Source organism: Canis aureus, chromosome 1 (genome assembly GCF_053574225.1).
Source record: "Canis aureus isolate CA01 chromosome 1, VMU_Caureus_v.1.0, whole genome shotgun sequence".
NCBI classification, from domain to species: Eukaryota; Metazoa; Chordata; class Mammalia; order Carnivora; family Canidae; genus Canis; species Canis aureus.
In genome coordinates, this window is record NC_135611.1 from 82,564,371 (window position 1) to 82,589,469 (window position 25,099).

The 25,099-nt window shown below is 40.7% G+C and overlaps 1 protein-coding gene and 1 long non-coding RNA gene across 6 annotated transcripts in view; one reads left to right on the forward strand and one right to left on the reverse strand.

Annotated features, from left to right (window-relative positions):
• PRUNE2 (prune homolog 2 with BCH domain) overlaps positions 1–16,653 on the forward strand; it is a 257,322-nt gene extending 240,669 nt beyond the window's left edge. Inside the window, exons 16-19 of one of the 4 annotated variants that reach the window (XM_077906426.1) lie at positions 1,175–1,273; positions 4,466–4,501; positions 9,444–9,491; positions 13,348–16,653. In XM_077906426.1, the coding sequence (XP_077762552.1) occupies positions 1,175–1,273; positions 4,466–4,501; positions 9,444–9,491; positions 13,348–13,378 (214 nt within the window). In that variant the 3' untranslated portion in view covers positions 13,379–16,653. Of the gene's footprint in view, positions 1–1,174; positions 1,274–4,465; positions 4,502–5,042; positions 5,082–9,443; positions 9,492–13,347 lie in introns of all 4 variants that reach the window. The other 3 variants (XM_077906417.1, XM_077906434.1, XM_077906443.1) reach the window with 3 other exon arrangements.
• Positions 16,654–18,646: 1,993 nt separating this feature from the next.
• The window catches only part of LOC144318942 (uncharacterized), a 49,048-nt gene continuing 42,595 nt past the window's right edge, over positions 18,647–25,099 (reverse strand). For both annotated transcript variants that reach the window (XR_013384886.1, XR_013384887.1), the window contains 3 exons: positions 21,974–23,001; positions 20,229–20,577; positions 18,647–19,471 (listed from right to left, as the gene is read on the reverse strand). This is a non-coding gene — a long non-coding RNA (uncharacterized LOC144318942). The remainder of the gene's footprint in view (positions 19,472–20,228; positions 20,578–21,973; positions 23,002–25,099) is intronic.

The window sequence follows — 25,099 nt, forward strand, 5'->3', positions numbered from 1 at the left end:
AATGAAAGCTGCTCGTCATTCCGATCCAGTTACTGGATCATGTTTTTGAACTTTGGTCCATCTGAAATGAACTCTCCAATTAGAACTTAAAAGAAGAAAAAAACTTAAAAAAATAGTTAAGCTAAAATCTTAAGAAGAAAATGAGTTTACATAGACTTTAAAAAATAGATTAACCTTGGTAGATTCTGAAAGAACTAATGACAAGATTTTTGTTTGTTAAAAACAAATAAACAAGCAAACACAGCCAAACAAACCAGAAACCAAGGACTATGGAGAGTTACCAGAACCACTGAGGGGCCATGCAATCAATGTGTGATGGAGAGTGTAGACTCTGGGCAGTGGGACAGATGAAACCAGTGATGGGGATTAAGGAGCACACATGTAATACTGGGTGATGTGTGGAAGTGCTGAATCACTATATTGTATGCCTACAACTAATATAACACTGTAGGTTAACTAACTAGAATTAAAAGAAAAAGTTAAAAAAAAAAAATGAGTGTAGATTCTGTAGTCATACTGCCTAAGTTTGAATCCAGGTTCTACCACTTAACTGAAGGTGTGACCTTGGGCTAACACTTAACACTCTGTATCTTGAGTTTCCTTATCTTTAAAAGGAAAATAATGGAGCACCTGGCTGGCTCAGTCAGTAGAGCCTGCAACTCTTGATCTCAAGGTTATGCGTTCAAACCCCACGTGTGGCATACAGCTTCCTTAAAATAAATTTTTTAAAAAGAGCAATAGGGGCATCCTTTTAAAAAAGAGAGAGAAAGAGATCGGGTGCCTTGATGGCTCCGTGCATTAAGCATCTGCCTTCAGGTCATAATCTCAGGTCCTGGGATCGAGCCCCTTGACAGGCTCTCTGCTCAACAGGGAGCCTGCTTCTGACTCTCCCTCTGTGCTCTCCCCTCGCTCATTCTGTCTCTCTCAAATACATAAAATCTTTTTAAAAAAATAAGACAGAATAATAGCACTTACTTCATTAGGCTGTAAGTAGAAATAAGTGAGCTAATAAATATAAACCACTTAAAACAGTATCTGGCATGTTGTAACTACTCAGATACGCAGCCTTTCTTTTCAGTGTTACATTTTTCAGGATTTTCAAGAGGCAACAGCCTTAGGAGGGATGAAGTAGCCACTAATGATATCTTTTTTTCTTTTCTTTTTTTTTTTTTAGTTCAAAATTCAGCAGTAAAATTAAATATGTCAATAGCTTATCAGAACTCAGTGGGCTGATCCCAATGGATTGTATCCATATTCCAGAGAGCATCATCAAGTAAGTCTGGATGGTTTCCAAGGTTTGGTAAGAAATACTGCATGTTTGGAGTAGGAGGTTGGAAAAGAACTCATTTCTGGAATACTGGGGAAATGACATTATCTTCTATTTAAAATGAATATTAAACATTTTTCAATAAATGGATAATTTTTCTCATAACCTATAGAGAACCATTCTGTTCTTCACGTAATCTTCTCTTGGGGTTCTTGATTATTGCTCATTCTACTTTGAATGAGCTACTATTAGCTCATTCAAAGACATCATGAAGTTAATCAGTGCACCTGTCACCTGTGTCTCCCACTCTCACAGACACGGGAGGGTCTGAGGCTACCTTTGCTTTCTTTGTTGTCTTATAGAAAAGAATTTACCCACATGACCCTAGGAAAAGAGGGAGGGGGGCTACTTTTCTCTGTTCTCTTCTAAATCCTTTTTCTTCACGGTTCCCTTCAGGTGAAAGGTAAGGCAGAGTGGTAGGTGATGTGGTTAGGGATGGCCCTCTCATCAGGACCAGGTAATGTAGCAGCAGCCCATGAGGAGCAAGCATGGAGAGGAAAGGTGTCTGGATCATGCTGCAAAAATAATGAGTAGCAGTTAGCACCCACCACTTGGAGCTGAGACGTAAAAACATGGATACCAACAAATGAATCCTCCTGTTTGGTTCACTGTTGTAGAGAACCATTGTTGTCTGTGGATCGTGCTTTTCTTCCACTGTGTCTAATTCACTTGTCTTTTTTTTTTTTTTCACTTGATTAGAAATGGGAGGAATTTAACCATTTATCTCAAAGAGAACAGACAAGGATACCTCATCTTCTTCCATAAGATGGATATCAAAATGGACCTTTCAATTTGGACTTCCAAAAAGAGAGTCCCTTTACCAAAGGAAAAAAATAAAGGCAAAGAAACTTGAAGGATAGGACTCATGTTTGGCGACAATGCTGTGTCAGGCCTAAAAGTGCTCTATTTATATCATGTGTTTAATCTCCCCAGTAAACTCTCATCTACAGATCAGGGAGGCTAACAATAAAGAAAAGTTACTTATGCAAAGTGTAAGTAAGAGCAAGGAGGAGATGGAACTAGATTTTGGACCCAGGTCAGCCTGGCATCAGAATTCCCATGCCCTTTTCTAGTGGTTTCCTTGACCTCCCTTAAAGTATCTATCTGAAGTCAAAGCTCAGGAACAGAGGCATTTGGTTTTCCTTGTGCTGATACAAGATGAACACAGGACCGTGATTTGGCTTAGAACGTCCAGTGGGTTCAGCTGAATCAAGCAGTGTTCACATAATCCTAATGATAGCTTTGATCCTCATGAGTTTATGGCATTCCCACACCCAGCAAACCTCACAGCTTTGTCCTGTTGACACGAAAAGGTACATCCCCATCTCCAAAGCCACTCTTATTCTTTAAATAAAAAAAGTAACTGGAGGGGCACCTGGGTGGCTCAGTCGGTTAAGCATCTGACTCTTGATCTCAGCTCAGGTCTTCATCTCAGGGTCATGAGGAGGAAAAAAAAGTAACTAGAGTATGCACCCCCGTTAATGTTGTCTCCATTTGCAAACCATGACCAGCACATTCTCTGTTCAAGTGGAAAGGGCAATTGCTAGGTAAATTTAGTAATGCTTCCGTGGTGTGGCAGTTGGAAAGACAGAAGAGAATGGGTTTTGGAGACTTAGTATTAGACTTGAACCTTCCTACCAGCCCCCAGTGTCTCTAAAACTTCAGGCAACCTATTAAAACCCCCCACGTCTCTCAGCTACAGCACCCAGAAAGTGGAGAAGTAGGGGAAAATTCATAGAAAGATTCAGAGGATTGAATGAAAATGTGCATAATGCCTTCAGGAAGCCTCCCAGCCTGGGCTGGCAATCCAGAATGTTATTTATTATACTCATGTTAATAGTATAACATGAGTCTCTCATGTTATGTTAGAGACTTATTATCATATGGGACATTTAAATGAGAAGTTAAATACCTCCAAGGCACTTTTCATTCATTGACACCCATCATTTTTCAAAGGCTCCCATTCAGGAGAAGTTTCATCAGGGAGAAATGTTCCATTTGGAAAAAATTGACAATAATCCATGTCCTCACCGTGTGTCCATGTTTTCTCCTGTCTTGCACAATCCATCTCCTCTGGATGTCCTTTCTACCACTTCTATTCTTTCTATTCATTTTCAGGTTATGCCATTTTCAAATTGATATAAGCCATAGCTCCCTCCTGTTACTGAATAACATTTAGAGAGTCTGGTCTCAGCCAATCCCAAGACCAGTATTCAGCTGGGATGGAACCTGTCATCAAAGGGCTTAAATTAAAAAAAAAAAAAAAAAAAAAAGATGCCCAATCTGGAATCAGATTTATCATTACTGATTACAGTCAATTCTTGTTATTTGTAGCAGTGATGTTCTAGAACCCTGAGTGGCGAATACCAAGCCGTTGTTCCTAGGGGAAATATGGAGCTAATTAAGTTCCTGCAAGTGTCTGGTTAATTTTCATTAGCCAATTAATACATAACTTTGTTCTATGTGTGTTTCTGTTTAAAGACACTTTATTTGATGTATATTGTTGATTCGCTAACATTGAATTCACGGCCAGTGGCATCATAACTCCTGCCTAAACAAAGCTTCTGTAACACATGCACATTCGCACATTTTCCCATAAGGCACCTCACAGCCTGCCTGTGCTTAGGAGCACCAGCCAGAACATAAGAACTATGCCAAGAGGTCATTTCAAATGGTGAAATCACCGAACAAAAAACACAAAAACAAGGAAAACATGGAGCTAAATAGACTGCAAATGGGACGCCTGCTGACAGCAGGAGAGACTTGTCTTGTTCAACCTTAACTGGGAACATGCCCATCGGGTGACTCAAATTTCTTGCCACTCAGTGAAAGTCAGCAAGTGACCATGAAAAGTGCCATGGGTATTGATTCTGGGGTTAGAAATAAACGTTTAATAAGTAGGCAAATTGGCAAACACAGATTCTGCAAATAATGAGGATTGGCTGTATATACTTGATTATATCAAAGGAAAGTTTAAGTTTTCTCCCAAAAGAGAATTTTATTATTCTGGGGGTGGGGGTGGGGGGTGGGGGATAAGCTTTTTCTCTCAAGTCTTGACTGTTCTTTAAACCATATACCTGTCATTTTCTCCATCTGTTTGCTCATTTTCCTCATGGCATTCGCTTTTTGTCTCGTAAGGTACGATGAAGAGAGATCTTATAAGAGAAGTGTGAGGTAAAATCTCCTGAGCTACAATTCATGCTGGATCCTCTGTGTGTGTGCTCCAGTGTCTTACTCGTGGGTGACCTCAACATGCTACCTGAGTGAGAGGTCGTTCTATCAGTCCCTTGTCGTATACCATTCTGGGTCTTTGTCTTGTGTGTAAAGCTGTTGAGGTCAGCCTGTTCGGCAACCGAAACCCACTAAACCAGATACACCCTTGACTTGGCCCAGGCTGCAAGCTAGCTCTCACTGTACCCAACAGACTGATGTGGATGTTTTCAGCTTTATTCAGCCAGCATGTTTCTGATCTTCTTGCAACTTGTATATCTTACCTTCGTGAAAGAATTTGCAAAGTAAACGTACAGAAACACCAAATGGGAGGAAATGGCACCATGTCTATAATTGAAGGAGCGTGTCTCAGTGCTCCCAAGGATGGTTTTTAAACGCACATATGCTCCACTTATGTTTGGCTCCGCTTTGCTGGGTGACTGTCTCACGCTGTGCTTGCTTCTTTTTTGTTTCTTTTCTACACCGATAATTTTTGCTCATGCAGACTGGATGAAGAACTGAGGGAAGCATCAGAAGCAGCTAAGTAAGACTTGGTTTTCATTCAGCAGCTGGCGTGATGTTGGCTTGCATTTCAGGAATGAATTGGGAGAACCTGCATGCCTGGTGTTTTATTCTTGCATCCTGATAATAACACTGCAACTTAGATATTCCCTTTGTCCCATGATAGATTTCTGGTATTCATTCTACAGTCCATTTTACCCTGTGATCTTGGTTATCTTAAGGAATGCATTTGTTACTATTGTTTAATTTTTTTTTTTTAATGCATACTGTTTTAGCCACCACAGCCCAGGAACACATCACAGGCATTGCCACATAGCATAACATCCAGATGATTGTTAGATATTTTGATGCAACAAAAGCTTACTAATTCATACTAATGGAGAGAAGTGATGACAAGTTGAAACTTGGAATATTTTTGTAGAATCAATTTCATGACTTTCCGAGGTTTTTTTAAACACATTATTTAGTGACTTAGAAATATTGCTTAATGAAATAATGCTTCTGAGCTTTTTGGATGAATAGAAAAAGAATCATTAGTCACTATTATTAAAGGATAATTTTCAAAAAAGCAAAATCTTAACTTTAATACAAATATAAAATGAATACATGCCAGTAATTTTATTCAATTAATTACTTAATGAAGGAACCAGTAAAGTGTTAAAACCAGTTCAAAGAACATTTGCGAAGCTAGATTTCATTTGGTAATTTATCAAGGAATGTTAGGATAAATGGATCAATGCCCGACAGGGCAATAAACTGTAACCTAGGATAAACTTCTCCATTGGGCAGAAACTATTTGCATCTCTGTTCAACAAAAATGTACAAGTTAACCTCTTTCCCCAAAGAGTTGTAAAATAGCCTATCAATAGAAAGTCAACTCAGCATTGCTTTGAAAGAACATTCAGTAATTGCCTTTTCTTATTTCCAAGTTCAAAAACTGATTTTCCTGACACTATATGTCAAATATAGACAAGTACTATTTGGAATGTGTATTATATTAAAGCTTCTCCATTTCAAATGTTGCTTACACTGTTAATTTCTATGACTAGTTCCCATTTTAATAGATAACTGCAAAAGCAGAAACCCGGGCAATGTCCAAACAGCTATAAATTCTGAATAAATAAGTTATTTTTTTCTGTATAGGTGTAAATGCCAATTCCTCCTGAGAATAATCTATTGAGATTTTTTTTTCTACAGCACATTTTTATTGTAGGTAATCTGTAGAATTATTTGCCCATAGGGTGGATGTTTTGGATTAAAATTCAAGGAAGAAGACCATCTGGCTATCTCAGTTGGAAGAGAATGTGACTCTTCATCTCAGGGTCATGAGTTCAAGCCCCACATTGGGCATAGAGCTCACTTAAAAAAAAAAAAGACATTAATTAATTAATTTGAGAAAAGATTTTTGCCTTAGAAATATTAGCATTAGTATAGTTTGGTGTTGCAATATTCCTGTCTTTTTTTCAGTTTTCTTTCAAGATAACTGTCACCCCTTTACACTAACAATACTCAAAAAAGTATTTACATTTCTACTCTAACAGAATCCTCTTAGTCTCAAACTCAACTGAGACAAACCAGAATTTGGAAAAGAAAGGAAGATCTTAGGAACCAAGAAACCAGATGTTTGCGTAATGTGCCCCATTGGCATTTATCTGTACTCAATTTGCATCATGTCATGAGATTCCCCAGAGACAGAAAGAGCAATGATTTTCTCTTTCAGATAATTCCCCCCCCCCCAGAATAGCATATTTATAAAATTAAGGAGGTGTTTTCCAGACAAAAGGTTGAGGGGAAGGAAATCAATAATTTTTACCCATTGTAAAGCCATATTGCCATGTACTTTCATTAGTACCATAAAATCTTGCCTCCTGCAGTAAAATTTCCCTCCCTCCATATTTCTGCCCTTCCTGCTTAGCTATCCAGTAAAACAGTTATCATTTTGGGTTTATTGTGTAGCTCTTTTTCCCTCTCCAATTTTTCCGTCCCTTCAGACTCCCTCCCCAGCTATCTACATGGTCTCAGATGGTCCTGAGATGACTTGATCTTCTTCCTGAAGGAAGCACCAAGCATGCCCCGCACACAGTAGATGCTCAGTAAATTTCTGCTGCATAAATTGACAAATGTGCATAAAATTAAGTTCATCACTGTGGAGCAGTGAGTCTCAGACTTCACTGTACATCAGAATCACCTGGAGCCCTTTGAAACACAGCAACCTGGGCCTCACCCCAGAGCCTCTGATTCAGCGGGCCCAAGAATCTGTAACTCTAACCCACTCCAGTGATGCCAATGCTGCCCATCTTAGGGTCACACTCTGAGAATCACCACCTTAAAGGAAATGCCTGAATAAAATTAACCAGATTTGTCTTAGGAGTCTGTGCTCTTCCTTTGGATTCAGGGGATAAGCTACTCGTCTGAATTCACCTCCAACTGATTCTACTTCTTTTGAAGGTGACATGACATGTGTGAGAAGTGGAAATATATTTGCACAAGTGAAAATGTAAGGGAAAAGAATTTTACTCTGTTGGCCCCACAGATGATTGAAATAACTCTAAGTCTTACCATTTCAGAATACTAACTACATCTCCTTAACTACCTTTTGGCCTCTGAAGTGGCTCCCAAATCCTTGGACAGACTATATATGATGATTTGGGGTTCAGAAAGCATGGCATGGCTAGGTTCTAGAAGCCAGGTAACCCAGACCCACCCTATGCTTCCACATGAACTTTATTAGAAAGCTTCAGGCTGGTTCTAACTTAAGGCAAACATATACCTTGTGAGGGAACAAAACCTTTCTGTTGTTTTGCTTTATTTTCAAACATTCTCCTACTCACACACCTCTTCTTAATTGACTTTCACAAAGTGATTTCTTCAGCCTGTGTTTATGTTTTCCTTAAAACTTGACATCCGTTCAGGAAGGAAAATATTAGCAAAGGACTAGTTGTATGTAGAAAGCCATTCTCATTTTGAAAATGGTAAAGAATCCACCAGTTGTCTTCAGGGTGACAGGATTAAATGGATTGCAAATTGCTGTTTCCATTGGAAGGATTATGCAAAGTTAAAAAAACAGAAAAGCTAGATTCGGAAAAATGCCCTTTCTTGATGCCATTCCGGCTTTGCTAGGTTTTTCTAGCATACTGTCAACACTTGCTTGACTGTCCTTGTTCACTCAAGTTGCCAAATATCCTCCATAAAAACCACCAGTGAGAAGGGTGGATGGGGAGGAGGGAAGCCCTCTGTCCTTCCCAGTGAGATAGCCTTCCGCCATCTCAACAAAATGCCTAATGTTAATAACTGAACCTGTTATGTTCAAACAGATATATTAGCTTATGAAACAAATCATATTATGAAAAGAACTCTTTCATTTAAATAGATCCATAGAGGAGCTCCTGGGTGGCTCAATCAGTTGAGCATCTAACTCTTGGTTTTGGCTCAGGTCATAATCTTAGCATCCTGAGGCTCCATGCTGAGCTTGGACTCTTCTTGAGATTCTTTCCCCACCATTCCCTCCTTCCTCCCTCCCTCCTCTGCTCTTTTCCCCTGCTCCCATGCTCTCTCAAATAAATAAATAAATAAATAAATAAATAAATAAATAAATAAATAAAATCTTTTAAAATAAAAAGGATCATAAAAATTTCTTTAAATAGTTTGTCAATAATAAAATATGACCAGAGGGGAGAAAGTAAAAGTTGAAATGTACTATTTATCAGAAAATATAAAGCACATGCAAAATTTGCTTACAGAGGAATCCCACCAATAAGGAATATCATAATCAGCTAATATTACAGCAAAAGCATAAACGTGTGCATACATCATGACAAAACTTTTATTTCTTTATTTCATATGGTTACATTTTTCTTTCTGGACACAGTTTAGGTTAATCTTAGAAATCACTCCTATTACCTGAACACAGCTCAGCCTTAAGTATCCTGTAATAAGGAAAGCTGACACTGGCATTTTTTTCTTTTAGTCTCTAGGACAATCCTCATTCTTGTGCAAGCTGAAAGTTAACTGTGTTCATGTACATATAAAATTAGGCTGCTTGAGAGGAATTGTCCTTGGTGTATAACGTATGTTATTTGGGTTACAAATAAAAATTTGTAGTATCATGATCTCTAAATATGATAGATTGAAAAGCCAGGAAACAGTAACAAGACCAGAAGAGACTACTGGAGCTGTTTGGAATTTCAATCTTCCTTTTTAAACTTTTAAATCATGAGCAGTGACTATGTTTCAAAACTGATGGTAAAAGAATCAGGCATAGATGTGTTCCATATTAGCAATGAGACATCAAACGGTTTTAAATGCAGGTGTCTGTTGTCCTTACAAAGTGGTAACAGTGGAGAAAATGTTTACTTGCTTCCTTTTTTTTTCCCCTTGCACTCAGAACTAGCTGCCTTTACAATGATCCAGAAATGTCTTCCATGGAGAAGGAGTAAGAATTCACCATCATAACATCTATGTGGTTACCTATAGCATTGTAATGGATGGGCTCTAAAAGAAAACAAAAATACATCAAGGATTGGGTAAACTCTGTTCAGATGTTCAGCTTTCAGGTTTTCTATTTCTCAAATCAGAACCTTAAAAGACAAATGTGCCAACTTAACACCCACCATCTCTTTCATGATCACTATTACATTCCCTGAGGAAACTTTAAGTCTACTTGGCATTTCATTTTCCAATAAAAAAATGAACAGAAAATGAATATTAGAGCCAGATGTAGGAGCATTTGGGCAGGAGGAATGCAACTCTGCTTTCTGAATTACATCATCTATTTTAATTAGTGAAGTTGGCAGTTACATTTGAACTTAATATTTCGGTGGATGGGGGAGAAGATGTCCTTGTTTTAAAAATCCCAAGAGGCAAGAGTCTGGATGGAACTTTAGGAATGAGCTAGTCTATCTGGCCTCATCCTCTGTGAGTAACAGAAGTCAAACACGTAGTGAGTGCTCAGCATGTACCAATTCCATGTGAAAAGCCTCATGCACATTATCTGATTTTTATCCTCAGAATCAGCCTATGAGGTACGGAAAGAGTGGCATAGACAGAAAGAGTGTCTGACCAGTCCAGAGTTTTACAGTTGTAAAAATGTCCCAGAGCTGGGATTTGAATCTGCAGTTCCTGGCCAGTGGTTTTGAAATCAGAGAGGTGGTCATAATTCTGGAATGGGTGTACAGCCTCTGATTTAACTTTGGTTAGACTAGGAGAGAACAAAATTAGTTCCCTAAGAGAACAGAGTTGATTGTCAGCCAAGTCAGTTTCAGGGAATAAAGTGTGGTCACCCACATGCTCTCAGAGGGAACCTGGCCACCCAGCTGAGAGCTCCTAATCTGATTTGAGTTGTGGAGAATTTAACCCTGTCCCTTCAGGGAATCCAAGAGGGGCCAAGATGGGATGTAAATGTGTCGGCTATTGTCACGTTTTGCTCTCTTTGGACCTCCTTGCCCTCAAAGTCCGAAGCAAGGGTGGAAAATCATGGTCCAGCAGTTCTGTGGGTGCCATGATGAACTTACAGTTTAAGGAAATTTATGGACAACCCCAGAGAGAAAGCCCTCACGAAAAGAGTAAAGAACAAGGGCTGTAAGGGGACCTCTGGAAATCACAGAGCCCTTTCTCTGAAGGTTTCACTTGCCCCACCTCTTTGAGATGAAGGCAACAATTGCTTCAAGCAAATAGCCACATGGATATTCTGCAAGGCAAAAACTGAGAGCCTCAGGCCACCTGCATTCCTTCTGCACATCTCGCCTCCCTCAGCAAAACAGCGCTGGCTAGAGCAGAGTCGCAGGCCCGCAGCTCACGAGTGCGTGGCGGGGTTGCCAGTGCCCACGGCTGCAACATCTGCGGGCTTACCCACTCCTCGGCGTGTCTTGTCTGTTTGGCTCCTTGTGTGTATGTAGGGCTCATTGGGTTGGGGGGAAAGGGCCAAGCACTGCTTTACGTTTGGATTCATTGCAGGGCTGAGCACGGGGGAGGGAGGGATGCCGCAAAGGATAATGCTACTTCCCACTTCTAGAACATTCTTCACCATGCCTTGTCTTTCCCAAGCCCTTACCGCGCACCTGATCCCAGCGCAAAGGACGCGATCCAGGCTGAGGGGCCAGAGTGGCCAAGAAGTTCTTACGCTGACTTCTAGTCCTGGATTCCTGGCTTTCATTAGTATAAGATTAAGGGGCTTCGTTTACCTTTGGCTCCAGTGCGGAAGCATTTTACACCTTCTGTAGCTAGTTTAGAATGGATCACCTGCAACGGCTGTTTCAAGGAGCTCATTCAAGCCAAGAATAAAATGCAATGTGCGCCTCTCCTTTTCCTTAGAGAAAGAAGGGGAAGTTGTGCCTATCCCTGCCTTCTTCCTACATAAAACACAAGAGCGTATATCCATCATTAAACAGTTATCGTCAGATATGTTTAAGGAACCTCGTTTAACACGTGAGAAGCCAAAATGGCCCGTAGTTTCTATGTCTCACTGGAAAGTTGCATATAGAAATTTCAGCCCATGTGCCCAAAGGTGAGGGATATTCCTTTTGTATTGTAATTCTGATTCAAAGTAAATTTTCCCCCAAAACTGTACTATTTTAAAAAGTATCTCCAGGTGCTTGTCTCCTTCACTTTCAAGTTTGGATTTTGTTTGTTCATGTCCTAAGGCTTGCATATGCTTTTAAAATATTTTTACATAAATAAAAAGTATATCCAATCTAGGGCATGTGGTACTATGTGGGGAGATTTAAATTAGCATTGCTGGTACTTCATTGGCCCCGCAGGACAACTGTCAGTTTTTACTCTTCAGTGTGGCTTTCTGTATTTACTTAAAAATCATCCACTTCTGACTATCCCTGGCTTCTTCCATAAACTGCATAGTTTCAGTGTTTCAGCTTTTTGTTTACCAAGAATTGAAGGGATACATTTCTAAAACCCTAGAAAGTTTACCAAAAAGTCATTATGGGGGTGCTCGGCTGGCTCAGTTAATGAAGCATGTGACCCTTGATCTTGGGGTTGTGAGTTTGAGCCCTACATTAGACATAGAAATTACTTAAAAATAAAATCTTTTAAAAAAAAAAGTCAGTATGAAAAATGAGGTGTTTCAGAATAGGCATCCTGGTGTGTTTTGTCTGTTTTCAGATTTTTATCAGGGCCCATTTCAAAAAGATCCTGAGCTACTACTAGTATTCTACTACTACTAATGCTACCACTACTACTTACAATTGAAAACACTTGAGACTGAATCCTTAGCAAGCCTTGAGAGAGGTAGATTCTATTTTACTGATACAGATATAGAAATTTAGGCAAGGTAGGTAGCTCGGCCAATGCCCTGAGCTAATAGGTGGTAGACTTGAGGGCACTTCAAAAGAAAGATATTTCACTCCTGTAAACTAGATGGGCAAGCAGCAGTGTGGGTTACCAATGGCTTTATTTACAAAGTTGCCCCAAGGAGCCCCACCTCCAATCCCCCACCCCAGCTGCTATAGATCCGACAAGCAAAGCACAATGACCTGTGCACACGGAAGGGCCAGGAGGGCAGATCTAAGTGACATCCACAGATACTTCCTAAATTGCCTTTTTCAAATGGTGTTTTTCTTTGTTCGTGGCTGAAATTCTTTTGGGTTCTCTTCTCTGGCAGGTGCCAGGAATTTGTGGTAAGTTCACTAAAAGCCAGTAGAGAGAAAAAAGTTGCCCAAGGTCTTTGATTATTTTCTAGATGATTGGAAACCCACTAGACTTTCCTAAAAACAACCTTTTCTTAGGTTATAAGAATCCATCTCAATCAAATAGGCTAACTCATGTCAAGCAAATTCTTTGGCTCTAGTAATGTTGGGGTTTGTTTTTGTTTTGCCATCATTTCATTGTTGACCACATTCTTGCTATGTAGCACTTACCAGATGTTACTTATTTCAGGCAGATCGTGTATTTGCCCCACTGGGAAAGGTCATTTATTGGAAATAGGTAGAGCCCTTATTCCCAAAATGCAATAATGTTCCTTAATCCACTTCTGAAACAAGCCCTCATACATGTCTTTTGCCTCCCTAGATCATTTCAAGAGGCGTAAAATGCTTCCAGAAATAGTTTTGTAGGAAATAAACAGATTCCACATTTTAGAGAAAGCCCTGACAATGAGGGGGAAGGTTGTGACTTACCAGGTGTTTCTAGCAGAAGAAACTTGCATGATTGATTTTCAGTAAGTCCTTTGAGGAAAAAAAAAAAAGCGAACACCTGCCACTCCAAATCATCACTAAATATTTTGTATTCAGTTGTTCATATTTCTCATTGTTTTCTTCCTTTTTTTTTTTTTCCCTAAGCATTGACCTGAAGCTAAAAGGAAAGCCCTAGTTGGCCAAGTCGGAAGAAGAGGATATTTTTCTGCTTCGTGTTTCTGCTGAAGCGTATCTACCTGGAAGAAACAGGGCTGATAATACTTTGTTTCCATTTTGCACTACCTGGTGCCATTCTAAATTTCTAAGGGGAAAAACAGTAAGGGAATTTGTTTACTCTTCACATATTTTATGAAATCGTGTGTATTTTCCTATTTTGCCAATTACGTGCCTCAAAGATTTTAGTTGAACCTTAGCAAGAAAAGAGGACCTTCCATTTCAACGTTTTGTTAACCCTTGGTGCAGTGGTATCTCATCTCTTAGACTGGTGTTGACCAATCAGATACCTTCCATCAACTATTAATCATGAGTGGGTTCATTTCCAAAGATTAGCTGGATTTCTCCTGGGTGATTGCTTTAGATTTAAAACACCCAGGGCTCAACACTCCCTAGGCAAGCTGTCCCCTGTGTAACTCTGCCTTTAAAACCCTAGGCTTTGCTTAGCACAGATGTAAGCCAGACACAGGTGGGAATCCACCATCAGCTGAGCATGCCCACTTCGCTCTTGTCCACGTGAATTGTCTCTAACATCTCAAAGAGAAGCCAGGTTTTCTAAATCACATCGGTTTTATTTGTCACATTAGGTGTCACGTTTTCTGGGAATTGGTCTTTCTAAAAATCATTATTTCTCCAGTGATTGTTGAAGACTTCCACGCTGATAAAGTTAAGGATCCATGTTGGCATTTTTTGGTAACTGTCTGCACTTTGCACTGTCAACTTAGTTCAAAATGTTAAATTTTAGGGGCCAAGGATTCAAGTGTAAGGTGGTCCACTCAGAAATTCATTATTTGGTAACCTTCATTTTTCTAAAGCTCTCCCTCACATGTGTTGTAAAAAGTAATCTGCCTTCAATCACTTTAACTTGATCAGAGGTTTAAAATTACATATGAGTGTGTACTATCATTTGCAAAAATCTGTGTAGTCTTCATATGCCCTTTAAAATTCCAACATGATTTCAAATCTGTGGGCCTCTAGCAGAGTGGTTGGCAAAGCAATGGCCAAATTTAGCACACCACCTGTTTTCACATGGCCTTCTCCTTAAGAATGGCTTTCACATTTGGTTCGAAAAAGATTTTTTTAATGTTTCACGACACACGGAAATTATTCAAATCTCAGTATCGGTAAATAAAGTTTTGTTGAAACATGGCCATACACGTTGGTTTACAAACTCTCCGTGGCCACTTGTGCACAGCAACAGCAGAGGTGAACAATTGCCAACAGACCACGTGGCCTACAAAGCCTAAAATGTTTACTCTCTTTATAGAGAAAGTTTGCTGGGCCCTGCCTCCTCCAGCGCACTCACTTTCCTCCCCTTTCCCATTTGGATTTGCATGTTAGTTTCTGTAACAGAATATATAAGTAAGCCTGCAAACCAATCTATTCTTTTAAAAGAAAATTTTGACATCCACAGTCAGTAAAGTAAATAGCCTGCTAAAAAGACATGTAGTCCTGGCCACAAAAGCGTGGCTCAGGGTTTGTTTACATGACCTCAACTGAAGCTTGCTTAGGAGGCTTTTGGGCTGTTTACAGGTGTTGTCGAGGTCCTGAACTTACTTTGGGGACAATTCTTATTTCCTGGTATCACCTGTTTCTAATAAGCTAGCAACAGTAAAAATGTAGTGGACACCAGGATTTCACCATAGGCGTAGGGTGGTAACCACATCTTGGAGAGCTGCCTGGGGAACTTGGGTCCTGGGTGTTCTGAGCTTGAAACACCTTAAGGTAGACCTCTTTGTACAGGTGACTGAATTTTGCTGACCTCATTCACTTCCTGTCTCCCACTCACCTTCCAGATATGCTCTCAGACACCCAGGTCAGCGCCCTTTCCTCCATCAGCCATAGTTAACCAAGATCCTCCTCTGTCCCTTTCAACCGAGCATCTTGATGAACTGTGTTCTTTTGGGTCCCCTCCCTCTTAATATCTGTTTTGTCCAACAGATAAACCCTAGATCATACCCTCTCTCTCAGCCCAGCTCCACCTTTGGAAGCCCGAATTATGCCTCTCCCAGAGCTTAGTGTTGACATAAGACCAGTGACCTAATATTCCGTTGGTTCACCCATTGACCACTGTTGCTGTGGCACAGTTATTAACAATGCTCCCTTTTTGCTCAGCCGTGTCCCATCTTGGAAAATGAATTAAATGGTTCCCCCCAAGCCACAGGAAGGAATGAAGAAATCAGTGTTGTGTTTAGTTGGTGCAAGCCAGAGGACATAGAGCTACTGATAGAGAAGTCCTATTAGATTCAGCCGGATACGGCAACAATCTTGCCTTTCACATTTCCCTTGAGCTTGTCTAGCCTGTTCACAGAAAACAACTCAGGTGGTGTCCGTTTGAAGCTTCATCTTCAATTTCAATGGAAATTATGAGCCTTTCTCCCAGTCATTGATTTTGTTTGGGCTGTTCTGTGGGCTGCACAACCATTCTGATAGGCATCTGCTATTTTATTATCTTAAAAAGATAAATTAATGTAACTGCACGTACTAGAGAAAAGCCACTATGTAAATTCAGTCCACGTAAATAGAATTCTAGAAGAATCCTGAAAAAATAATCCCTCAGCAGATAGGTAGACAGATGTAAACATTCACATCAATAGCTATCTAGCTCTTGCATTGTGAACATTCTTGCTTTGGTTCTGACTTCTGGGGACGCTTTTACACTTTTCCTGTAGGTTTGTAGTTAAGGGCACCAGGGGGTCCCGGGGTAAAGTCTTGTTTTGCCAAAGTGGCAGCCGCTCTTTGCTTAGCTCCATTAAGAAAGACCACAAATCTACATAGAAGATACCATCAAGGAGTGAAAAGGTTTTTTTGAGGACAATAGCGAGGTATCGAAGAAAACCTGAAGTTCCTTATTGAAGCCATGCAATGTTTTGTGGGGTTACCTTCTAAGATACACATGTGTGAAGAAGTCACTACTCTAAGCTTTTGTGTTATTAAGATGTCATTTTAAGTATTTGGTTATGGCACTGCGTTCGCAACTCATCTAGTCATAATGCCTCAGCAGTAGTTTGCTCCCTTAGAAACATTTAGATGTGCACAAACTAATCTTTTATATATTTAAAAGTTTTTCTACCATGTATTAGATTGCTCAGAATAAAGTATCTATTAGACTGTTTTGGTAAATAATTTCTCTCTAAATAGCGTGGATTAATAATATAAAGATATGTAACAACACCATATAAAAAATATATATATAGCCTCTCTGTTATAATTCAGAAATAAAAATTGATTCCACAAGTCATGGGCTTTCTTTTCTCCGTGTCACTGAGAATCTTTCTGTAGCTTCACTTCTGCAGAAGACTTATGTGGATGTCAGTGTAGCTTGGCACTTGGTACTTGAGGACAATACTACTTTTGGCTTTTGTGGTTACTTGATTTTTATCCACTTCTCCTTTCTCTGTCCTTTGCCTTTTGGGGGCATGTGTTTACTTTAAAATCAAAATACATTAGATGGCATTTTATTTTTAATTTTGGGTTCCCCCCAACCACCACCACTTGTACAGCCTTCAGGCAAAATCAGACTTGGGAATTAACCCCTGTGCTGAAAAGAAAAGAAAAGAAAAGAAAAGAAAAGAAAGAAAAGAAAAAAGAAAAGAAAAGAAAAGAAAAAGGAAAAAATCTAATAAATCTGTATCTCTGCCTCTCCAAAAGTAGTTTGAGTAATCAAATGGGCAGCTGCTCTACAGAAAGCAAGGCATTGCATGTTCTCACGATCTAGGTATGAGTCCTGGTACCCAATGAAGGTAAGAAGGACAAGAGAAGACGGAGAAGTGATTATGGTCAAATGAAGGGCATGACACTGCAAGGTAAACTGTTGTACTCATCCTCCCCCTTTCCCTAACAATATTAATGGGAACTGGAAGAAGGCTAGGAGTCCAGCACTGGGGGAGACGATTAGTAGAGAGTGATGAATACACCCTGTGGCATACTCTACAGCTGTTAGAAAGCAACAAACTACGCATTCATAGAGCCACACTTAGAGGTAGAGTGGAACAAGAAAGAAAAACTCAATACAACTCAAAAACCTCAATAGTGTCATGTATGTAACTTCTAAACCTACACATGGGGATACCAATGCTACATATTATATAAGATGCATGCATATGCAGGGATTTGGCACACTCATTAGTTAGGGTATGGGGTGGCTCTAGGAGTAGGGATCCAGGATGAAGTGGGGAGTCTCATTAGAAGCCAAAATTGAAAAGAATATGTTATGTTCTGACGAGATCGGGCACGTTCAGTGTGGTATGGCTGTAGACTGAATATGTTATGTTCTGAAGTTAAAAGTAAGGAAAATAAAACGTTAAGTTTTCAGCCATAGATCATAGAAAAGCTGTGTCAAGGCACAGCCAAGGGGCTGTTTCTTCCACAGCTTCTCTTGCAGTTGTACCGTCTCCCTGAGTTGGCAGCATCAGTGTGCTTGCCAGAGCCACCCCGGGTTCCATCACCCTGTACGGTCGCGGAGAGTTTAATTAAGCTGGGACCTTTTGGTTGTACAGACCAATCCCCACACTGCTGTGGGTTTTGCAGAGCAAAGAGATTGCTTTGTGAGGCTAATTTTCCTCTAGAATTTCACTCACATTCATCCAAAATAAGTCCCTTAGGTCAGGAAAAAATTATTTCTTTTTGCTATATGATCTTTTTAATGATAACTTAGATGGCAGGCACCAGTCACTGCCAACTACTATCTTCTCTAGCCTTACCCCTTGAAAGGGGCCTGCACCCTGCTGCTAGTTCATACCCTCCTTGTGAAAGTCTTCCTCCTTAGATTGGTGAACTCAATTCCCATTGTTGCCTGTATTCATTATCTATTACTACAAAACAAATTATAGTCAATTCTCCTTATTTGAGGTAGTTATGTCCTATAAAGTCACTGAGAAGGCTGAATTAGCAAATGCTGACCTACTGCTCCTCAGTTACAGGGTCAGGCTCCTTTGGGCCGCTGATCATATTGTTCCCATGAAATGATCAATACATAACGTTGTTTAATGTGTGTTTCTGTTTAAATACGCTTTAATATATTTTCACTGCTTCATTAACAATGAATTCGCAGTCAACAGCCTGAATATAACTCATGCCTGATTGAAGTTTATCTGGTACATGAATTTTTGCCCTAAGGAGAAATTCCTGTGCTTAGGAACACTAGCATTTCTGCTCTGTGCTTGGAGACCATTTAAAACAGAGAAATCAACAACAAAAATCACAAAAATGCACAGAACATGGCACTAAATTGAGCCTGAAAAGAACACGTGTTTACTGTATGAAACCAAAACAAGAAGCAGAACCTTGCCTTGTTTGACCTCAGCTAGGAACATGCACAGCAGGCAATTCAAAGCTTTCAGTATTCTACACATGTCCACAAATGACCCTGAAAGCGCCATGAGTATTGATTTAGAAGTCACTCATAAGTCTGAGTGAGTAGGTGAATTTGCAGTGTGGAATCCTTAAATAATGAGTATCAACAATCTGCCAAAATTTAGCCACCTAAAACAAGCATTATTATTTCAGTTTCTGTGGCTTAGAAATCCAGATACATCTTAGCAGGTCCTCCACACCAAAGTCCCACAGGCTGCAATCATAGGGTGGGCCTGAGACTCAGGCAAAGTTCCACTGGCACAGAATCTGCTTCACGTGGTTGTAGGCAGGGTTCAGTTTCTCCAAGGTTGTTGAACTAAGGCCTTCATCCTTTGCTGGTTAACTAGAAGCTGCCCTTAGTTCTTTGACTCTTGGGCCTCCCCAATATGGCAGCTTATTTCACTGAAACCAAGAAGAAAGGGTCTGCCAGCAAGGTGGCAGTTACCACTGTTTGCAACCTAATCACCAAAGTGATGTCATGTCATTTTTGCTGTATTCTATTGATTAGAAGCAAGTTACTAGATCCAGCCCTTGTGTAATAGTCTCATTTCTCAATGTTTCTCTTTTCTTCCTTTTTTCTGTCATTGTCTCATGACTTCAAGTAACACATCTCTTCAGGTTATTCAAATCTTGGTTTCAGTCTCAACCTCCAAACTCTCATGATCATTTGCTCAGCTGGTCTCTGTGTCCACTATAATCCCTGAGGGGGAAAAAGTTTCTCTCCCTTATCTGACCCAATGAGACCATTTCTCTACTATCCCAGGGCCATTGAAATCACATATACTGCTATTTATATGCTGGTTCTGCTTATCAGCTGTATTACTTTGGGCTAGTTACTTAACTTCTTCAGCTCTAGTTTACTCATTTTTTAAAACTGTGTATAAAACTCTCATCTTAGCTATGTAAGAGTTAAATGGGATTTAAGTGCCCAGAGAAGCCATGCAATATATATTCATTTTCTTCCCCACCCTCTTTTTTTTTCTTCATCTTTCCACATACCCAGCCTTTCCTCTGTTAACATGCCAACTTCTCCCAATCCTTGCCAACCCCACCTTTAGTTTCTGTCAACTCTGTCAGCTTCTTGTTTCCTACCCTACCCAGTCTTCTAAATAGACTAATTCTCCTTAATCCTTCCTCCTCTTCTCCCAGAGCTATTTTAGTCCATCTCTCTTACTCCTCCCCTACTTTGTTCCCAGCTTTCACTTCCTATTTTTGCTTGGTTTACCTCTGTTTTCACTGTTTGGAAACAACCTCAAACTTGCAAGAACAGTAGAAGAAATTACTTTTCCTCAAACCCTTGAGAGTAAGTTGTTTACATAACACCTCATCACCCCCAAATGTTTGATGTGTTTCCTACAAACTAAGGACATTTTCATAACCCAACATAGCTATTCAATCAGGAAGTTAACACTGAAACATGACTACCACCTAATTCACACATACCATTCAAGTTTTACCTGTTGTCTTGATAAATGTCCTTTGCAGCAAAAGGGTCCAGTTCAGAATCACACATGGTGTTTTTTCATTTCTCTTTAGTCTCCTTCAATCTGAAACTGTTTTTCAGCTTCTCTTCAACTTTCCCTGTCCTACAATCATGTGAAAGGTAGGAGATAGAGACACACAAATAAATGGAACTCATGGCAAAGTAAACATCAAAGAGAAGACCAGGTACAGCACTAGCGATGTATATATAGGACACCAGGAGATATCAGATTCAGATGTGCAAGGACAATTGGTTCTGTGTTGAGATCCCAGTGCTATTACTCACCAACCATGTCATCGTATGTCACATTAAGGATCAAGTTTCTAAAAAAAAAAAAAAAAAAGGATCAAGTTTCTGCCAAAATGTTATTTGTGCTTATGTGTTCAGGTGATGATACCGGGAGACACTGTTTTCCTTCTTCTTTCCTTGTATTCCTCCGTATCTTTCAATTAAAAAAGATGGTCATGAATTACTTATAATGATGGCAAAGAACCAATATGAAACTATACAAAGTTTGTTCATTCTGTTGATAAGAAAATTTTTCTGAATACATTTGGTATTTAACAACGTATCTGAGGACACATTTCTCTATAGGCTCAAATACTACTCCCATGCCTGTAAGTATCAAATCAAGAATAATTTCAGCAATAAACTCTGTCAGTTGCTGTACTCTCTGCCCCAATATTTTGTCCCTAATACTCCCTGAGAGGCTTCTAAAGGCATGTACGTAGCTCTGGACAGCAGACCAGACTCATAAGCTCAACTAGCTATATTTCTTTGACCTCTGACCAAGCCTAAAGTTTCTGCCCACAAGCCTCTCCTTTTTCTCTCTGTTCCACTCTTTTTATCCCCAGGCTAGAGACAGCAAGAATAATTGATTATGCTGCAATAGAAGGCAAGTCCATCTCAGAAAGCTATCTGCTTCTCATTTTTCTTGTAGTTGATGCAGCGTTGGACAGAAAGACCTAGAGTCCGACTTACAGACATATGAGCTTAATGGACTCACATGTAGAAGAATAAAGAAAGGGTAGAGATGAGGACTGATGTGGTCCACCTATCTCATGTCAAAGTGAGTCAGAGGTGTCTTCAAGTTCAAACTTAGAGGAGGGGGGATCCCTGGGTGGCTCAGCGGTTTAGCGCCTGCCTTTGGCCCAGGGCGCGATCCTGGAGTCCCGGGATCGAGTCCGCGTCGGGCTCCCGGCATGGAGCCTGCGTCTCCCTCCTCCTGTAACTCTGTCTCTCTCTCTCTCCCTATGTCTATCATAAATAAATAAATAAATCTTAAAAACAAACAAACAAACTTAGAGGAGGCAGGAGACACCAAGGACCAGCCTTCCAAAACTGTGGCTTTTTGTGGTCATGAGGAACGTCAATCTTCCCAAGCCACTCCTGAGGAACACAGGAAGAAAAAATAGCTTCCCCCCACAAGTCCTTACTTGTGTTAGTATGCCTTTTGATGATAAGATGACTTGGAAATTGAAGCTCGCTTAAGATATCAGTAAGGGAAATACAAATAGAAACTTTTGCTATGTTTCTAATTTTAATTTTCCCCCAGATACATATTTTAAAAGAATTTTAATATAACATGTGTTTGCTGTCAAATTTTCAGACAAAGACATATTTAAAGGAAAGCCCTTTTGTATCCATCATTTATCACTGTGACAAATGAAGCCCAAATTGGGTGGCTTAGAATAACAATCATTCATTTTGCCCACTCACCTACAATTTGCTCAGGACTTTGTAGGAATGGCTCATCTCTGTTCTGCACAGCATCTGCCTGAGCAGCTTGGCTGGGGGCTGAAGGGTCCAAGGTCAAGTCTGACTAACCTGGATGGCTAGTTGTTTGAAATGTTCAGCAAATTTAAAGCTACAATTTTTCTGAGGATACATATTATCCGTGTAGTTTTATTTATTTATTTAAGATTTTATTTATTTATTTGACAGAGGAGAAAGAGAGCACAAGCAGGAGGAGCAGAAGGCAGAGGGAGAGGGAAAAGCAGACTTCCTGCTGAGCAGGGAACCTTATTTGGGGCTTGATCCCAGGGCCCTGAGATCAGGACCTGAGCTGAAGGCAGATGCTTAACTGACTGAGCCACCCAGGTGCCCCATAACCAGGTGGTTTTAAAGGAAAATGAGAATTGTAGTTAAAAGGAACAAAGTGACCACCTCTCACTTCCTAAAATACAATTCTTGAAAAACTGCAAACATGACTTACACACAAATACAAAATGAATGTGTCAAAGACATACTTCAAGCATTAATTAATTATGTCAAGTGAGATGTTAAGACTGAATAAGTGGATGAGAACCGGGGTTATACAGAGTATATCACGAATGATCAGAGGAATTTGCCAATAGATGTATACAATCAGTATACTATCCAATAAGGCAATAAAATGTTATGTTTGGAGTTACCATTTCTACTGGTGGAATTCAATTATGTCTTGATTGAACAATACACATTTCTGGGGAATTTATCTCTGTTCTGCAGTCTTAGCCCGTGTACAGAAAGAACTGTCCCTCCACGACCCTCCTTAGCCAAGATGGGTATGTGGCCTGGCCTCGCCCACTGGAGCATTCTGCGTCCCGGGCGAGAGATTAGGACATGACTGTGTGGCCCCGCTGGAGTCCAAATGACAATGAGATTTCGTAGAGACTTTTGTGAGAGCCGCCACATTCTCCGGGGCACTTGAATCTGGAAGGCTTTGGTCGGAACTTGCTGGTGGACATCCTGGTACCACACAAAGCCTGAAAATGAAGAACAAAATGAAGAACATTTGGAATAATGCAGACAAACAATAGAGGGGGAACAGCACGCTGATGCCTGATTGCCACCCTAATCCCGGACTTCTCAGTTGTAGGCAATAGGATTTCCTTTTTTTTTTTTTTTTTTGTTTGTTTGCTTAAGGCAAATAAATAGAAAAGGACTCCTGGGGCACTAAGAGGCTCTATAGCTTCTTTGCTATCTGAGGGGCCTTGGGGCTTGTACCCAGCTCCTGAGACTATGCTGTTGATATTCGGTGCCCCAACAAATGCATCACTTCACCCCATCAGAAGTCCCGGTTCTACTGGGGCCCTCACACACAAGACATTGATGCATGTGGATTCTTCTGCCCATTTGTCCTCAAGTCCCTGGAGCCTCTGCAATCTCAGGCCACTCCTCTTTCAACCCAGTGACTCCATCTGCACACTCTCTGCTCTTTCTAAGGAACACACAGCTAATTTCACCTCCCACATAAGAGCCTAAATACAGTCGTGCTACCAATGCCATGTAACTTCTGACTTGGGCTGGGAAACACACACACATGCACATACATACACACACACACACACACACACAAATCAACAACTGGTGGTCAGCAGCCTCCAAGAGGACTCCCCGCCATCCCCGCTTCCTGTTATTCACACTTTGTGTAATCCTCTCCCCTGGATTGGGGGCCGGACCTAGTGACTCACCCCTAAGAAGCAGAAAACAGCAGAAGGGGTAAAATGACACCTCCAAAATTAGCTTACCCAACAACAGTGACATCTATCCTGTTTGCTTTCCCTCCCTTTTCTCTCTCACTGCTCTGAGGGAAGCCGAATGCCATTCTGTAAGCTACCCAACAGAGAATCCCATGTGGCAAGGAGGTGACAGCTAGGACAACAGCCAAAAAGAGCTCGAGGCTTGCCAAACGCCATGTGAACGAGTTTAGAAGCAGAGCGATCCTCCCCAAGATATGCCTTGAGATAACACTGCAACCCGGGCCCAAACCTTGGGTTCAGCCTTGTGAGGGACTGTGAGCCAGCGAGGCAGCTGATCCCTGACTTACTAAAACTGTGAGAAAATAAATGTTCCTTGTTTTAAGATACTAAGATCTGGGAGCACCTGCATGGCTCAGGTGGTTAAGTGTCTGCCTTTGGCTCAGGTCATGATCCCACCTGGGATGGAGCCCCGAGTCGGGTTCCCTGCTCTGTGGGAGATGCTTCTCTCTCTCCCTCTGCTGCTCCCCCTGCTTGTGCTCTCTTTCCCTCTCTGTCAAATGAATAAATAAAATCTTAAAAAAAGAAGATATTAATATTTGGAATAATTCATTATATAGCAACAAATAACTAATAAACCACCCTTAAGATCAGTAGCCCCGAAATTCTCTGGAAAAGAGGACAAAATTACCTTTTCTTCCCTTTGACAGTCTCTTCTGGCAGAAAGTAGGAAGCAGCAATAAATTGCTTAGTAAATTACCCTGTGACAAGCACGAGCAAATGACCTGCAGGAACGTAAGTAGGTATAAAAGATCTCTACGGAGGGGAATCACCACCATCTGTCACTGACAGTCCAAACTCCGTTTCATAGTCAAGAACAGCCACACTCCCTAAACTGCATGATAACCAGCACCCTCCTTCCTGTGGAAGGAACAGAGTCTGAAGCTCACAGGAGCCATGGAGAAGCAGCTGCCCCAAGACCCTAAAATGCCCCTTGGCATTCCTAAAGAACCCCAAACCCGTTCCTTTGGTCACAAGGGAAAAAGTTGGTTTCAGTTGGGGTTTCCAGGGATAATGGAAAGTCCTCAAAGGCTTGAACTCACTCTTCCTCCCCTACCAAGGGGCCTTGCCCCAAACCTGGAGATTCTGGGGTGATTTGGAGAATTAAAGCTTCCCGTGAAGGGCTGCCTCCAGGAATAGGAGGCCCATACACAGTCCCTGACACCAGAGAGTAATCTGTGATCTAAGAAGCTGGGCTCTGGGGACTCTGTGATGGTCTCCACCACTAAGGTCTCAGTACATTCATGCATAGTGTGCCCCCAAAATCAGGTGTGTGTGGGGCAACACTTGGTGTGTGTAACCCTGGGGAGCCCCACTGCCTTTG